General features: G+C 47.9%; 1 protein-coding gene across 1 annotated transcript in view; it reads left to right on the top strand.

Annotated features, from left to right (window-relative positions):
• LOC111155029 (integrin subunit beta 5) overlaps nucleotides 1-18265 on the top strand; it is a 114816-nt gene that overhangs the window by 30516 nt on the left and 66035 nt on the right. The window contains exons 4-5 of the mRNA XM_022515043.1: nucleotides 3430-3679; nucleotides 12557-12725. Of these exons, the coding sequence (XP_022370751.1) occupies nucleotides 3430-3679; nucleotides 12557-12725 (419 nt within the window). The remainder of the gene's footprint in view (nucleotides 1-3429; nucleotides 3680-12556; nucleotides 12726-18265) is intronic.

The raw sequence follows: 18265 nt of genomic DNA, 5'->3' as shown, positions 1-18265 counted from the left end.
GCCACCCAGGCGCCCCTCGCTCTTCACTTTTGATTGAAGGGAGGGCATAGAGAGAGAACAAACTTTAAAAGTACATTTCAGGTGGTTGGCTGGTACATGCCTGCAGTAGGAGAACCGGAAGCGGGCGCTGGCCCGCTGCTGCCAGTGAAGGTGACAAGGGCTCTGCTCTTTGATGGACACGTGGACATGACATGTATTGAGTGGTGCAGAACCGTGTAGCTGGCTGGACTGCTGGAGAGTGGCTGAGCGTGCCTGGTTCTGGAAGTGTGTCCAGAGATGGAAAGTGGGTTGCAGACTTTCTCTCCGTACGTGGCGGCGGCCTCTCCTTCAGTCTGCTGACCTTGCTCGTAGCGGGGCTGGGGCACTGCTGCTTAACTCCCACACTTAACACTCACACTGAGACTTGGTCCAAGAATGTCGGCCCCTCCGAAATCTGCTGACAGAACATCCCGTTCTTGCCATGGCCCCCTGAGAAGTTTGTAGCATCTAAAATCAGGGATAGCTGAGGTAGCAGTAAACCCTCATTCCCAACGCTAATGATAACACCCTCCTTCTTACACCCTCCCCTTTCTGGAAAACTGGGAGAAATACTTTTTGTTTAACATTGGCAGCCCCTGAATGGGGAGGGGTGTGTGTGTTTTTCAGTTTCTCTGAGTTTGATTCTGAGAATCAAACTGATTCTCTGAATCAGTTTCTCTTAGAATTTGATGCCAAGAGCTTTCTCACTTCAGAGTAGATGCCTGCTGAGCACACACAGACGCGTGGTCCCACCTTGTTTCACTTTCTGGAAAATGTGGAGTTAAATGTAATGCCCAAAGCTATAGCCGTTCACACTCAAGTTTCTGGCAGAATTTTCCGTCTTGCTTTTTATCCCTACAGGAAGTTGCTTTAATAACTGACTTCTGGGGAGAACCCAGGTGGAAGTCTTCCTGGAGTAGAGGCATTTGTATGATGTTAGGATACGTTGTCTTGTTTGATCCCCACAGTAATTAACATCCTCCCATTTTACCCATCTAGAAACTGAGACGCAAATTTAGAGGAGCCTGAAGTCTCCCAAAATCTCGGTGACAAGGTCTGAATTCCAGCTCAGCTCTCGTTCTCCAAGCCTAGTACCTTCTGCCCTCCCATAGGCGCCTCCCCAAGTCCAAGCCCGTTTCAGACTTCCTGGTCCTAAAGGGCTCGTTAGTGCTGTACTCACAGTCCACAAAAGTGGATTCTGGATAAAAGAAGATGTAGTTGGGAACTTTGGGAGAAGGGCATAGATGACAGAAAATGCAGAAGCCTCTCTGAAGAGGTCATGGGATTGGACAGAACAGACATGCATCACAGGCTCTGCCCACTGGGGGGGGTCTGTGGTCTGCCTAAGCCAAGGCCAAGGAGGCACTCCCCTTCCCCAAGTTCTCCTCCCTCCTGCCCCTTCCCCACTGTGTTGTGTCATCCAGGGCTGGGGGGTGCTCAGTGCTGGGACCTGTTCAGTCTTTCTGATGGGAACCGGAGGCAGACATTGCAGCCGTCCAGAATTCATTTTGGAAGAAATCTCCAGCATTCTTCTGCTTGAGTCAGATTCTGATGGTTTTTAAAAATAGGCTTCTATCAACAGGCAACCCAAATTACGTCAGTCTTGAGGAAGCTAGAGTAGTACACGCAAAGACAGGTCCAGGGAAGCAGGCTCGGTGCTGTCACTCAGGCAACAAATAGTAATTATAATAATTATACTTCATTTATGCAGGCCTCTGCTGCTTACAAAACATGTTCTCCACATGAGCGCTTCATACCCTTAATCAGGATTGCACTGTTATTTCCATTGTATCCCCAAGGGCACTGAGGCTCAGGTTGCACCTGTGGTCAAGGGACGGAGCTGGAACTTGGTCCTTTGAATCTCTTTGGTCTAGTTAGTGCCACATGCTTGTCTGGGGTGGGAGGAGGAGAGGGAGCACATGGGGTTGGGGTCCCTGTCCTGCAAGTTTAAGAGGACTTCTGCTTGCTGCTGGTCCGCTTGAGGTGAGAGACGAGCTTCCCTGGGTGATAACTGCCCACAGACCGGGCGTGGACCCTCTGGGTAGGAAAGGCCAACTTCACTGTTGCACCTCTGAACACAGCATGTCTGTCCAGATTTCAAACGTGTGTACAGCTTTCCTGCCCAGAGAGTTGAAGGACATCTTGGTGCCTTGAAAATGAGTTAGCTTGAAGGCAGATAGAACTATCTGGTATGATTGCTTCTGGAAGTTGGCTCTAAATGATGTGTTTTGAGAGCCTATGAAATGATTTAGCATCGTTATCCTGGCGTGAATCCCTTAGTTGTGGTGCTGACTTGGGCCTTGCTCTAAGCCCTGGGAGGGCTGTCATGGGCTTTTCTCTTCGTTTCTTTCCCTCTGAATTATTTCCTCCTTCTCTTTTGTCTCTGACTTTTATTGTGGAACCAAAAATTATATTCTCTTTCTTGTAGCTGATAGGCAAATATAGTAGAGTTTCTGTTTTTTTTTCTTTTTCTCTCTTTTCTCCCTTCATTCTGATGGTGCTAAAATGTGGAATCTGTCTTCCTGTATTTATACATATAATTTCTGATGATGATAACTTATGTCTGTGATATCCCAAAGTGTCATATATGCCCAAGAACTAAATACTATTGTTTATAAGTGGCTAGGGAAATAGAAAAAGTAACAGAAGCATAAATATTTTTGCTCTTTGGGGTATGTTAAGGAATCGTGTGTCCCCACTCCCCCTTGCCTTGTACCTCTCTCTTCCCATCTTATTTCTTAGTCACTCATGCCTGTACCTCTTTTTGTTTATTCCCTCTTTTCTGTTTCATTCACACCTTTACAATCTCCTCCCTGCCATGTTCGCAACTTGGCCGCTCCTTTCTCTGAAGTTGGTGTGTGGTTGGTGGGCGACTGTCACCTAATATGTGTCCATGGAATTGGCTGGTTCCTTGTCCACCAACTGCCCTTTTTTGCTGACAAAACAGAACAGCACTGAGGAGACTAGTTGTTAAAGAGTTTTCTTAAAAATTCTGAGCCAAGGGGCTCCTGGGTGGCTCAGTGGGTTAAAGTCTCTGCCTTAGGCTCAGGTCATGATTGCAGGAACCTGGGATCCAGCCCTGCACTGGGCTCTTTGCTCATCAGGGAGCCTGCTTCCCTTCCTCTCTCTGCCTTCCTCTCTGCCTACTTATGATCACTCTCTGTCAAATAAATAAATAAATGAATAATCTTTTTTGAAAAGATTATTGAGCCAAATATTTGGAAAGAGAGCCTAGAACCTAGCACTTCCCCTTCAGCACCATAACTCCACTACCAAGAACAGTATTTCTTCTGAGAGGCATGCAGTCGTGAAAGAAAAATAAGGGGGACCGGCTTTAGAAGCAAAATCCATCCCTTCAGCCCCCAGCAAGTTGGCTGACCTCTAACGAGCATGGCCTGTCTGTTGGCACAGGTGACAAGACGACTTTCCAGCTGCAGGTTCGACAGGTGGAGGATTATCCTGTGGACCTGTACTACCTGATGGACCTCTCCCTGTCCATGAAGGACGACTTGGACAACATCCGGAACCTGGGCACCAAGCTCGCTGAGGAGATGAGGAAGCTCACCAGCAACTTCCGGTTGGGGTTCGGGTCTTTTGTAGACAAGAACATCTCCCCTTTCTCCTACACAGCGCCGAGGTACCAGACCAATCCATGCATCGGGTGAGTGACAGTTGTCCTTCTGTTGGGTATTTAAGGGTGGGAGAACAGAGTCACAGGAAAACTTATCCCAAAGAAAGGACTAAGGAGGACTTACGGGGGCAGTGGGGGAGCAGACTTCAGTGTTTAAACTGATCAATGATGACCCAGTTCTGTGCTCCCACTATGTGTGGAGACTTGAACGGTTGCAAGGCTGTAGGGAGGTATGATGATCGTAGCTCATTCGTTTTCCTGCCTGTCTGACAACAGCGCCGTTTTCCAGATGAAGATAGTGCTCTCAGGAGGTGAACACCCAGACGTTCAGGGAAAGAGCAGGCAGGACAGTGGAAACTTTTCTCTTGCTTGGGGTGCCTGAGGTGCTTGGGGAGAAGTGAATTATTTATTGTTTCTGTAAATAGAACTCACATTGACAAAATGAAATGGAATTGCTGTGATTTAAAGGTATGACTTTTTTCCCAATGTAAGTCAAGTACTCCAACTAGAAAATATTTGACAGGTTATCTGAGAGCAGGAATTTCTAACTGCCACAACAAACAAATCCAAAAGTATGTCACGGTAGAAGTTTATCTCCTGGGGCGCCTGGGTGGCTCAGTTGGTTAAGCGTCTGCCTTCGGATCAGGTCATGATCTCAGGTTGAGCCTCACATCAGGCTCCCTGCTCAGTGGGGAGTCCTCTTCTCCTTCTCCCTGTGTAGCTCCCCCTCTTGTGCACACTTGTGCTCTCTCTGTCAAATAAATAAAATGGTAAAAAAAAAAAAAAAAAAAAGACGTTTATTTCCTGCCCACCTAAAAATGGGTCTCCTGATCAGTGGACACCTCTCTTCCAAGCAGGGTCTCAGGGACCCAGGCTCCATGTGCCCCGTACTTCTTCATCTTCCACATGTGATTTTGAAGGTCTCTGTGTCTGGACGATTGCTCAGAGGTGGAGCTTATGGGCCAGGGCTGAGTGGCTTTCACTGCTTCTGCGCCTGTGTCTTATCAGGTAGAAGGGAGTTCTAACAAGGAGGCTGGAAGCTAGGTTGGTTGTGCCCAGGAAGAAGAGGAAGCAGGACTGGTGACTAGGATTCCTCCGTCGTGTACTTGTGACGGGGGGATGGGGGGGTCACAGCCGCCAGCTCCCCTAAGGCAACCTCTAGGTTGGTTTGTTTCTAGTTTTGTAATGGTTCCCTTGAAATGTCAGGATTATGTGATCTGTGACAACGAGTGGTAACTTCCAGCTCTTTCTTTCTCATCCCCACATTCAACATGAGTCAGGCTTTGGGCTGTGAGGCCCCAGAGTCGTTACTAGACAAGAAACGGTGAAGACTTAGGTTCTTACCAAGTGTCAGGCACCGCACGAAGTGCTTTGCACTGTATGGATCATCTCATTTAAATCTCGTGACAGTCTTTTGAGGTCCCTCTGGTAGATGTGAGCCGTGCTTCACAGATGAGGACACGGACACTTTGGAATAAACAGCTGACCCGAGATGACACCACTAGTAAGGGGGGACTTGGAGCGTGAGTGAAGTCAGACTGTTTCAGAGTCTGCAGTCCCGGTGACGCCGTGCTTGCTTTTGCCCATCCAAGTCACACGACAGCACAGAAACTCCTCCTGAGTCCAGTCCAAATGCCAATACCCATTCCCAGACCACCTGACCCTCAAGGAACTTGCCCGAGGGCAGTGTTGGGCGATGCTACTGTGACACACAACCCCCGCATCCCCATGGCTCAGCACCATCTGGGTTTATTTCTTGCTTGTATCAAGTCTGGTGAGGGTTGAGCTGCTTTCCCTGATGGCTCTCCTTCATGCAGGGACTTGGATCCAGGCCTTTCTGCCTTACGGTGGCATTTTCCATCCTTGGGTTACTTGGCTGCCCCAGGGAGGAAGGGAGCTGTCCCTGGAACCTGCCAACTCCCCGGCTTATCTTCAGCAGCCTCAGCAGCTCCCAGCCCTGCCCTGGGCTGGGTGGTCGGCACGCGGTGGTATTCGTGCTGGTAACGGATGTTCTCCTTCATCTTTCTGGACCATCCGTGCACTCTCCTTGAAGCTCCCTTCGACCTTTCCTTAGGGCTTGGGAACTGACACAGGGGTGGGAAAATCAATGAATAAGAAAAAGGTTTAAATACAAAAGTGAATCTAAGTTCCTTAACTGCGAAGAGGCCTACGTGTCATCATTTGCTGGGTTTAGCTTCCTCCTGGCCACGGGTGACTGCTGGCGTTGTTAGTCTGGTCCTGACTCCAAGGCCCCTTCAGCCGAGTCTCAGTTCCAGATGTCCTCTGGTTGAGTTTTGCTGCTGACCAGGTGCAACATCATCTTAACCAAAACTCTTTTCAGGGCACCTGGGGGGCTCAGTCCTTTAAGCATCTGCCTTCAGCTCAGGTCATGATCCAAGGGTCCTGAGAGAGAGCCCCATATTGGGCTCCCTACTCACCAAGGAGTCTGCATCTCCCTTTACCTACTGCTCCCCTGCTTGCGCTCTCTCTCTCTCTGCCAAATAAATAAAATCTTAAAAAAAAAAAAAAATCTTTTTCCAATTCATCAAGAATAGTGATGCTGTCTACTTCTTTTTCACCTTTGCCCTCTGAGTGGGCCCTGTCTGCAGACAGACCGGGGTGTCTCCACAGTCATTTTCCCAGGACCCTCCGTTCACTGTGAGATATGCTACATTGGAAGCCTGGAGAGGATGAAGGACTGGCTCTGGGAACTCAGCATTCGAATATTCTAGGTTGTTACATGCTGCTTTTCCAGAGTCCACCTCTGGGCCTAGAAGGCAGAACCAGCTGTGGACAGTGAAGGTCTTCACAGTGAGCACAGGCACGCTGAAAGACTGCAAGACAGGAAATCTAGTGAAGAACGGGAGTTTTGAAGGAAACATCAGGGCCCAGTTGGGCAAATCTCTCTTCTCCAAGCTGCGCACTGCATCAGGGAGTCACTCTGTGGCTCAGTGAGACAGGCCGAGATTGATCTCCTCACGGCCAAGGAGTGGACCGCGGTGGGGTCCCAGGTCTCGGAGATTCCTGCTGCTTGCGGGAGAACAGCGCAAGGTGGCTGTTCTGGCCCGTGTGTGCTTTGTTTGCCTTTCTGAGTTTCAATGGCACTGTGAGTTAGTTACCAACATTTAAAGAAATAGAAGGGCTAACCAAGAATAACCAGGATTGGGGCACCTGGGTGGCTCATTCGGTTGAACGTCTGACTCTTGATTTCAGCTCAGGTCATGATCTTGTGGTAGTGGGATCCAGCCCCACGTTGAGTCCCGCGTCGGGCTCCGGGTGCGGCTCAGAGTCTGCTTACCTCTCCTTCTGCTCCTCCTCCTCGCTCACACTCTCCCAGATAAATAAAATCGTAAAAACAAAAACAAAAGAAGAAGAAGAACCAGGATTTGCAGGTTTTCTAGAGCAATGGGGAGGTCTGGTCGTGCTGGGCTTGAACCCCATGCTTGGCCACTGCTGTCCTAACACTATCTCCTGTCCCACCTGGCCCACCTCGCTGGTTTGCTTTCATCCCTGGCTCGGGGCACACTGTCTGTGATCCTTGCCTGTGCTTTTCCTTCAGCTTGTGTGTGGGGGAAGGTCACGGGGTTCTTCTTGGGCTCCAGTGGCACCTTTAGTTGGGTTTCTTTCCTCTGTGGGAGTGAGAATGGCAGCAGCCCCCAGGAAGTTTTGGGAGGATAGAGTCAGGAGAGAGGGACTTACCGCCTATGTGGGACACCTCAACAACAAGAGAGCCAGATTTTCATGTGGCTTTCCTGAGGTTTGTCCTTCCTCCTGCTCCAGACATTTCTGCCAAAAGATCAAAGTCCTGGACGCATCCTTTCCCATCTTAGAATGTGCTAGAAATGCTAGAACTGAAGTAAGTAGTACCAGGGCTGCCATAATAAGAAAAAAAGACATAGTATAATGTAATCATCAGATTAAAGAACTGTTTAATTGCTCTTCTGAGTAACCAGGAAGAGTGTCACTGGGAAAAATCATGTCATGTTCACTGATGCAGGATTTGAAGATGAATGTAGTGTGTCATCTCTGGTCCCCAACATATTTTCTTTTGCCAGGGGTATCAGGCTGTTGTTGAAATATGTGTCATGTCTCAGGGCTCCTGGAGGTGCAGTGGGTTGAACATCTGACTCTTGGTTTCGGCTCAGGTTGTGATTTTGGGGTTGTGGGACCGAGTCCTGCGTTGGGTTTTGTGGGGAGTCTGCTTAAGACTTTTGCTTCCTTTTCCCTTCCCCACTCCAAACTTGTTTGCATGCTCGCTTGCTCTCTCTCTCTCTAAAAATAAATCTTTAAAAAAAGAAAAGAAGTACACGTCATGTCACATTTATATGTGGGATCCAGAAAAGCCAAATTCATAGAAACAGTAGACTGGTGGTTGCTGGGGTCTGGGAGGTGGGGGAAACAGGGAGACTTTGGTCAAAAGATACAGACTTCCAGTTAAAAGATGAATTTGTTCTGGGGATGAAATGCAGAGCACAGTTAACGATCATTGACGATACTAGACTTGGAACACATACTTGTATACTTGGAAGTTAAGAGAGTAGATCTTAAATGTTCTCACCACACACACACAGAAATATACATGTGAAAATCTGCACAATTGAGATAACACATTTCAACCTTCATCATTTATGTTTTTTCTTACCTTTCCCGTATTTCTTCCAAGGGCTCAGAGTCTTCCTTCCCCACCTCGATGGGATGATTTCGTTGTCTTCTGGAGTATCTTGTGGCCGATGAGAAGTCTGCTGTCCGTCTGATGGTTTGCCTTCTCTCTGGTGGCTTTTAATATTTTCCTGTGTTTTTCCTATTCTGTAATGATACACATTTCAGTGTGTCTAGATTGAACTGACTTTTCTTTACATTGCTCAGAATCTAGTCTGCATGTTTAGCCTGAGAATACACGTTTTTATTCTTGACTATTCGTAGACATTTCCTCTTGGACCCCCGCTCCTCTTCATTTTGTAACACTAATTTCCAGAATAGGACATTTCTTCTAGTTTACCATTTTGTTCTTCAGTTGCTTCATCCGTACACTGATGATTCGTTTTTTATTTCACTGACTATATTTTTTAGTTGGTTCTGTTTCCAAACTTCTGTTTTTGACACTGGGTCCCCCCCCCCCCCAGAGCCTTCTGACTCTTTTTCCTTCTTATACCCTGTTTTAGCTTTTGGTATCTATTCTCTCCTCTCCTTTGCTGTCTGAAGTACCTTGTCTTACCGTGCTTCAGATCATTCTGTTGCCTCCATTTCTAGAACAGCAGCTCTTCCTGTTTGTTGCGTTTGTGGACCTTCCTTCCCGGTGGCTTGTTTCTTGAGGGGTCTGGACCTTCGCCATCAGCTTCCTCGCCCGCGCTGGTTTTCCACGCGAGCATCTCGGCCCGAGGCGTGCCGGCTGGCGCATCTGCATCCTTGCGGGTCGGGTGTCTGCCTGCTGCCGCCGGGATCCTCTGGGTCTCCATGGGACAAGTTTTCCTGTTCGTCTCAGTTGGACATTCCTTCACCATAAAAACAGTGACTTCTGACTTGCTCGGGTCTGGAGTGAACAATTTTTATGGGTGATTCGTCTCGCTCTGGGCCTGGAGTGGCTCTTCCTTGCTTCTTTCCCAGGCCAGTGGCTGGAATTTTTGTCTTTGATTTTGGTGACAGAGCAGCTCTTTGTGGCGCTCAGCGTTCTGTGGAGAGCCCGGTTCCCGGGCTTCATCTGTCCCTGTTCGACTCCCACCCCCGGCCCTTAGGACCTCCACCCACGCGGTCCTGACACATCCCGGATCTCCTCGGCCTGAGCTCTCGCCCCAGGCCCACCTATCTCCTAAGCGTGCTCATTTGTTGAATGATTTTTTCCCCTTCATTTCTGGTACCTGAGATTTCCCTGCTAAGCTTCCATATTAACGTTTACGTGTTGACAGTTTGACAAATTTTATGTTATCCAGCAGTTCTAAATATTTACAGTAAGAGGGGCGCTCTTTCCACGTCAGCTTATCCCGTAATGTTGTCCTGAAGCTTTGGATTATTTTCTGGATTTGCCTGGATCTAGTGTCTTTAAATTGCAATCTGTTTTCATATGTACGTGCTCCCCTCAGGCAACTTAAGCCTATGTACTTTATTTACCTAGTTGCTTCATGATTCTTAATTTAGTAACTCCCTATACATGGCCCTAAACAGGGCTCTCTGGGCAGACGCAAGGTGCGGGTTGGAATGTTTCTCAGCATTAGGCCCCCAAACACCTAGACCTTCAGTTCACTCAGGCCTTCCAGGGGTTAAATTAAATAACTAGTCACAGAGGACATTGTGTTTTAGTGACTGTGAGACATTCAGTGGGACAAAGCTGTTTTCCTCTCACAAAGAGGTGACTGATTTGATTATAGTAATTTCTCTGCCATGAAGACTTCTCTCTGGCAAACACATTGTCTAGTTCCCAATTATTTAATAGTAATTCTCCAGGTAAAGATAGATCTACTTAATGTTGCTCGCGGGAACGAAAGGGAAAGGGTAAAAAATGCCAGGCTCGCTTTGGTGAGCTTTCCACAGCTTCTCCGGCTTTCTCACTGAACGACAGTTACTGTCCTGCTTCTCTCCTCCCTTTCCTCAACCTACTTGATGAACCGAGCCAACACACACACACACACACACACACACACACACACACACACACACACGACGCGCGCCTGAACTCCCAGTTGTGCACCAGAACCACACAGAGAGGTGTAGTGGTTTGGAGGAAGGGAGTTGGTGTATATGTACTTCCCCCTGCATCTGTCCAGTTGTAATAACTGCTGTTGAGACCTCCACTCCTTTCCTTTTTCCATCCGGGAATATCATTTCCATGACCTTTCGTTCATGGCAGAATGAAATGGGGATAAAACGTTTGAGTGGCCTGGGTTCTAGAAAGCGCAAGTCTTAGGTGAACTGAGGGAGAGGGAGGGAGTGAAACAAAGGGGAGGCAGATGTAGGGAAGCGGGCAACTCCCACCCTCCATCCAGAGAGAGCCAAGGCCATTTTGGCAGTGGGGTCAACTCTGTCCAGGGCCGATTTGTTGTGGCCTGGTGGACAGAGCAGGCACTGCAGGTCCCACGGGAGAATGGAATGGCCTCTTAGAAAGCTACAGGTTGCCTCTCACTTGGAGAAAGGGAGCCTGTCCAGACCTGCCCTGGCTGCTGCTGCTTGAAGGCAGTCAGGCAGGATCCCCTAATAGTTGCTAAGCCTGTTTCCCTTCCCATGCACACAGCTTAAATTGGATCATAAAGCCTTCCTACCATGCCTCTCCATTAGTAGTTTTTTTTTTCGTCTTTTATTCTGAGAGAGGCCACACACCTGCGTGGTCTCTTTCATTCTGCCTTCCCAGCCTCCCCTTGGCCTAGCCTCACCCTCTTTTCCTGCCCTGCACTTTCCCGGCCTCCCTGTGCTTGGGCTCCCCATGTTTTCTCCTGCCACAGGGCTCTGGCATGTGTGCTGCTCTGTGCCCAGGACCCTCTCCCCTCCCGCCTCTCCCCTAGAGAATCCATTTGTGAAACAACGTAAGGCCTCTCTTCTTATGTCAGGGAGATACGGAATCTAACTTCTCCAGGTATGGGGCCACTTGGTGCTACAGGATTTTCTGTCCCCTTAGTGCCCACAGTTCTTGGTCACGCCAATTCGCAGAATGACGTGGCAGACCAAAGAGTGGTGGGCAGCCAAGCCAAGTTTACTGAGCAAAAGTACAAAGCTCCCAGAGAGGGAGGGGGACCCTCGGAGTTCCTGAGTTTGAGGGTTTTTAGGAGGTCTTTTGCAGAACTTTCTTAAGCATTCAGGGTGTGCTGAGTCATGCCAATCAGGGCTTCGGGCACATTTCTGTCTACCTGTTAATGTCTACATGCTGATGGTCCTTTTTATGCTGACATCTGGGGGCTTATGTCTTAACTGCCCCTTGCCCGTGATATTGACGCATGCTGTTGTGGTTAGCTATCTTATTTTAGAACGGTTTGCAGAAGTCATTTCTGCAAAGGCTGCAGAATAGAATGTCCATGCAGTCCTGTCTAAGCTGCCAAACAGGACATCAGTGCTGTTTCAGTGTCGCTGTCCTGACCCCCTCTTTGCTTGGGGACCCCGGCCCTGACCCCCTCACTGTCCAGCTAACTCCTAACATGGGGATCACTACTGTAGACTGCAGATGAGACTGTCCAGTCTTGTGGGAGAAAGAGGCAGTGCCCACCTGCCACCGAGATGCCGTGCTTGCCTCTTCCCCAGCTGCCAGAGCTAACCTTCCATTTGCAGATGGTTAGTTTCTGAAGGATTTCTGCTGCATTTAGGAGAGCTGATCGTTTATCACTGCACTGTTTACCAACACGCGAAGTAGCGGAAAGAATGCATTCACTCCTGTTCCATTGACATGTGCTCGTGCCCTGGGATGTCGTGGTGTCTCTGCGTGGGTCGGCACAAAGGGGTTCTGCGATGTTTTGGCACATGGCGGCTGCAGAGGGGATGTGGGAATCTGGCTTCAAAGCAGACCCCCATTCAGGCTGCTCTCACTTGGCTTTGCCCACCATCCCTAGCCCAGAAGAGCCTTCCTTGCTGTGCTGCCTGGGCCGTGGTGCCTGTGCCATGGGTCCCCTGCATCTTTCAAGGCCCGCGGCAGGGCTCCCCCATGTGGAGTAACCGTGATTATTGCTACGTTTTTTCAAACCGTTTTTCCATTCCGTTCCCTGAGCAACCTGGATATGCCGACTTGCCTGTAGCTTAGGCCTTGATGTTTGTAGAGTAAGAACCGTGTTGTTTCTCTTTGTCCACTCCATGCTGCCTGTCCCGGGGGCACACCGTAGGAGCGGAGAATACTGACTAGGGCTGCTCGAGGTGCTCCGTGAACACACTGAGTGCTTGGTCGTTCAGGATTTACTTACAGTGCTAGAAAGTGACTCTCCTTTTCTTTCTCTCCAGTTACAAGTTATTCCCAAACTGTGTCCCATCCTTTGGGTTCCGCCATCTGCTGCCTCTTACAGACAGAGTGGACAGCTTCAACGAGGAGGTCCGCAAACAGCGGGTGTCCCGGAACCGCGACGCGCCAGAGGGGGGCTTTGACGCCGTTCTCCAGGCGGCTGTCTGCAAGGTAACCTTTCTTGCTGGTGCCATCCCTACGTGTGGGCGGGGGTTGGCACTGCCAGCAGGAGGTGGCAGATTTTGAGCCACTCCAGCCTGCGGTTCCTGTCCATTCTTCCATCAGAGGGTGAGCTCAGGGGCCCGTGGGGAGATACGGAACAGTTCTGTCGGCTGGGGCTCAGGGACGGGGCAGGGTTGGTGCATGTCTCGGTGTCAGGGTGTGGCTCTGCGCAATGGGGTGCTGTCTTTGCCAGAAGACAGCTGCTCTGTGTTTATATTTTAGCTCTTCTGCTTCTTTTTAGGGGAAAAAGGTAAAGTTCAAGCCCTGTACATAGAAGCTTGTTGAGCTTTCTGGCCCAGTTTTGGTAAATCTTAAAGATCGCTGTATGAGGGAATCAGCTGAAGAGGAGAATTGCATGTTGTCTTAGGTTACCTTTCTGTTTGTTTTTCCCCACCAGCTTTTTCTGTGATATATGAATCCAGAGGGAGGACATGGACTTAGGTCAGAAATGAACTCATGCTTTGAGAGGTTCCAATCTCAGTGAAATATATAAATGGAATGTTGGTAATAACTTCTTTTTTTTTTTTTTTTAAGTTGGAGTAGAGTTGGCACATGGTGTTACATTAGTTTCAGGTGTATAACATAGTGGCTCGGTAAGTGTGTGTATTGTGGTGTTGTGCTCATCACAGGACGGCTACCGTCCTCCACCATATAACACTGTAATAGCACCACTGACGTCATTCCCTACGCCAGAACTTTTATCCCCGGAAGTTATTCTTTCCAGAACTGGAAGCTTGTATCTCCCTCTCCTCTGCACCTTTTTTGCCCATCCCCCGCCCCCACACTGCCCTCTCCTCTGGCAATCATTAATTTGTTCTCTGTATTTATGGGTCTATTTTCTGCTTTTTGTTTGTGTGTTCATTTGTTTTGTTTTTTTAGATTCTATATAAGTAAAAGCATATGGTAATCTGTCTTTCTCTGACATATTTTACTTGGTGTAATACCCTCTAGGTCCATCCGTGTTGTCACAAATGACAAGATCTCATTCTTTTTTTTATAGCTGAGTAACACTCCAGTATGTGTGTGTGTGTGTGTGTATCTAACTATTTGTCTGCTGATGGACACTTCAGTTTTTCTCATGTCTTGGCTATTGTAAATAATGCTGGAGTAAACATGGGGGTACATAGATATTTTCATCTGTTTTCATTTTCTTTGTGTAAATACCCAGTAGTGGAATTACTGGATCATATGGTATTAATGTTTTTAATTTTTTGAGGAACCTCCCTCTGATTTTCCAGTGACTACACCAATTTCTATTCTCCCCAACAATGCATGAGTTCCTTTTTCTCCATATCCTCCCCAAGTCTTGTTAGGTAATAACCTTTTCTTAAGCTAATTTTTCTACAGTCAAAACAATTCCGTAACAACAACAAAAGATTAAAAAAAAAAATCACTTGTGAATTTGCTATCCCTGCACATACTTTTATAATTTTTCCATAGTAGTCATCATAGAGCACGTGTAAATGTTGATGCTCTTGAGAATTTTGGTGGCTCAGCAGCCTTAGGGCAATCCTTGGGACCCCTGTGTTTGGGGAGGGCTGGGAAAGAGGACTGGAACTCAGTTTGGAGAGGCTGCTATTCGTATGCTAAGTGATAAGCACTTAGTTGCCCACTTACCTAGTTTCTGACCTCAGAGAGTGTGTTCGGAGTGTGACAGCCTGACTTTTTCTCTACTCCATCCTTGATGGAGTGCTAAGAGAACCACGGTTGTCCTTTCTGAAATAAAAAACGGAAATGGTTGACAGGGAGGGGTAAAGGGAAGGAAACTGGAAGAAACCCCGGTCTCCTGCAGTCCTCTTCGTGGTCCCACTGCAGCTCTGTTGTCATTCACTGCGTCCTTGGGCCGCCTCTAGAGAAGTTCTCACTGTGGCTCCCTGTCCAGGACGGCTGCAGCGTGACCCTTCCCGGCTGCTGGCCAGAGCCACACAGTCTGATTCAGAGGCTCCCGGTGCTTCGCGGGAGTCCAGGAAGGCCAGACGGAACATAGCTAGAACGTGTTCAGCTCTCAGTCGTTACCATGTGTCACAAAATGGGCCATTTACGGATTTGCTTCAGAAAGAAAAATCACATCTTTGACTGGCACTCAGACTGATGGTATGAGGTATTGTCTTCCCAGATATTCTGCCAAATCGACTTCTTGGCAGGGACAAACAGTGCAGGGAAACAAGATCCCTTTCATCTCCCCATCCTGAGAATTTTGTGGATTTTCTTTTTTTGGAGGGAAGAAATCATCTTTAAGGCTCTGGGGAAAGAACGCAGTGATAGGACTAAGCGATGTCAGTTCTGTTAGTTCTGTTAGCGTCATTGGCATGGCATGATTGAGTGTTGGAGGCACGGGGGTCTCCGAGAATCCGCTGGATCCTTTCCTTTGCCTACAGAGCCTTCCTGTACCACCCCAGGCCCCTGCAAATCTCCTTGCCTTTGGAAACTTAGTATCTCAAGACTTGAGCATTTCAGAGATGCTGGCAGATGTCTTGAACTCCTTGCGTGGATATGGTTTGTGAATTGTTGCCTGAGAGGCACTTCATGACCATGTTTCGATTTTATGTCTGTTGCTATTTCCTCCCACCATGGCCTTGGCAACAGCAGGTACCTGGAAAGTTAGTAAGTGCTCACAGTGATCTAGTCTGGGAGCCAGTGGCTTCTTCCTTAGTATTCCTTTGCCTGTATGCTGTCGGATTATGTTTGGGGACATATCCAGAAATTTCTTTCTTTTTTTTTTTTTTAAGATTTTATTTATTTATTTGACAGACAGAGATCACAAGTAGGAGAGAAGCAGGCAGAGAGAGGAGGAGGTAGCAGCTCCCCGCTGAGCAGAGAGCCCGATGCAGGACTTGATCCCAGGACCCTGGAACCACGACCCGAGCCAAAGGCAGAGGCCCCAACCCACTGAGCCACCCAGGTGCCCCCAGAAATTAATTTCTTAACTTGGAATTACCTATATTAGAAATGTCATCCTTCCTGGTTCACCACACCCTTACTTACAAAAGTCAAATACTGGAAATAGATTTTGGCTTACCTTTTAATCAAAGACTATGACAATCATACTCTTAAAGGACAGTTACAGACTTGAATAATTCTCAAGATAAAGTAAGAGAGGAATGGAGAGCAAGTCACAAAACAGTATAGGCAGACGACATTATTTTGGAAACGAAAGAAGAATGTGGAAAAGATTGGAAGCAAATAGAAGCATTGACAGTAATTCTCTCTGGTTATAGGACTGTGTGTGGTTTTTGTTTTCTTCACTGGTTTTTAATTTTTATATTTACCTACATTTTCACATTGATTTTGTATGATTTTTTTTTTACTTAGAATGAAACATCTCAAACATACGGAAGTAGAGAGAACAGTGAAATTAAACCCATGCTTGTGTCTGTCTTTGACAGTGACCAATTGCTAGCCAATCTTGTTTCATTTATGTTCCTCACCGTTGTTCTTCTTCCGTTATTTGAAGCGAATCTCAGCTATCAGTTGTTTCAATGATACTTAGATTTTGAAAGATAATTAGATTTTGAGAGGTTTTTTGTTTTTGTTTTTTTTCTTTAAGAGCTAAGCATTTCGGACTTTGTTTACCAAGTTTTCTTCTACCTGCTGATTGGCGCAGGTTCAGATTAAAGGCCCTTCCACTCAGTCCTGCAGACTGAGCATGACGGAAGCTGTGCCTAGAGAGCAGGGTCATGAGGGCCAGAGCTGGCTGGACAGCCATCTGTGCCCCCACCCCACCCCCCAGCAGAGCGTGACCCTGAGCCCTTGGAGATGAGCTGATAGCAGGCTTAAGCAGCTCACAGGGGCCTCTTTGTTCTGGTTTCATTCTCGCCCAGGTTTTTCTGGGATAGAATGTTATCAGCTTGTGGGGTTTAGGGCTATTGAATGTTCACATGCCTGACCTTAAATCCCACCTCTGTGGCTTGCTTTATATTTCTTGGAAAGCTGTTCTTTCAGCAAAAAGAAGGGAACTATTTCTAGTTAGGATTCCATTTAGCATAAGGACCCTGATTCTACCCGTACAAGTCTTTGCCCCGCAGCGGGTCACATTGCTGTGATAGGCCATTTAAAAAGCGTCCACAGCTAAGGAGGCTTCTGTCCTCAATGCAGGCATTTTTCCAGTCTTCTATCTGGCTAGGTTGGATAAAGGAATACTACTGCTCTTAATTTCTTGTGTTTACCTAGAAACTGTGCTCGAACCTTTCTTGGTCAGAATAATAATTTCCCCATTACCACTTTTATTGCTCTCCCAGGACTTTCTAGAAGTTAACTCTAGGTTGTTTATTCCGAAATTGTGTAGACAGAAGTGTGATGAGTGGTTCAGACTGGAACTAGGGTTGCTTTCCTGTTCTCCCTGAGCTGGGCCTGCCCTTCGCCTGGGGGTATGTGGGAGGGGTGGCTCAGGAGCTCTGTGTTCCAAGTTGTCCCTCACCCCTTTGTGGTTGTTCTTGGTTAAAGAGGTGACCTGTAAATTTGAGCTTGGCCGGGTGCATCCTGGCTACATGGGGTCCTAGGGGCTGCTTTCTCCAGTTAGACAGGAAGTAAGATGCGTGCGACCCAGCACATTCATTCCCCTTTTGTCTTCAGCTTCTAGGCCCCAACCTTTATCCTGAACAGCCTTTGGCAGACTTTGTTTGAATATTGATTCTCTGACCTTGCACGGTCTGTTAAATTTTTAAAGCATTATATGTCCTCCCAGAAATAGGTGGATGAATCAATCTCAAAGTAAACAAAGTAAGTTATATGCTGAGTAAAAAGTCTATGGCCTGGGTTGGGTCACTTTATGACTTTGCTGGTGAGAACATTCTAATCTAGAATGGAGACACAGCCCCGGAATTGCTGGGCACTCTGGCAAGACTTTCTGCAGGAATCCAAATTCTGTGGACCCCTAGAAACAGAATCATTGCTACCCTTGTTCTGCCCTCATCTACACTCCAGGTGTTCTGCATATGTTCTCTCTGAGGCTTAAGCAGTCCGTCAGGGTATTGGTGGTGCTGGTGGCCGTCCCCAGCTGACCGGGAAGGAAACTGAGTAGCACAAGAATTCGTGAAACTTACTGTTAGTAAGAGGTAGAGCCAGACTTTGAACCCGATCTGGTTGATTCTAAGGCCCATGCCCTGACTGGTAGCTGGTGCCTGGTGCTTTGGGAAATAGTGACAGTGCCGTGCAGAGCAGGGAGGACCCAACTTTGAGTAACGTCATGGGATCAAGCTCAGCCTCTTGTGCTGCTTACTGGTTCCATGAAGGCCAGCTGACTGCTCTGGGCATCAGAGCGCTCATCGGGAAAGTGCGGGGAGGTGGGATTGGAGGCAGGATCTCTAGGATATCCTCAGTTGTGCTGGTCGGGGCTACTTTCCCTGAAGGACTCGCTGTGGTCCCTCCCGCTTTGCTCAGAGCCCTTGGTTTTGCTGTTCACTCTTGAGCCTCTTGCCAGGGCCAGGCTGCAACTGATACCTGTAGAGGGTAGGAAATTCCCCGTGCCTGGAGTCAGACACAGCTCTGAG

The sequence above is a fragment of the Enhydra lutris genome, unplaced genomic scaffold (assembly GCF_002288905.1).
Source record: "Enhydra lutris kenyoni isolate GAN:26980312 unplaced genomic scaffold, ASM228890v2 scaffoldscaffold39, whole genome shotgun sequence".
In the NCBI taxonomy this organism is placed as follows: Eukaryota; Metazoa; Chordata; class Mammalia; order Carnivora; family Mustelidae; genus Enhydra; species Enhydra lutris.
The sequence above is the reverse complement of the archived record's forward strand: the minus strand, read 5'-3'. Positions and strand labels throughout refer to the sequence as shown.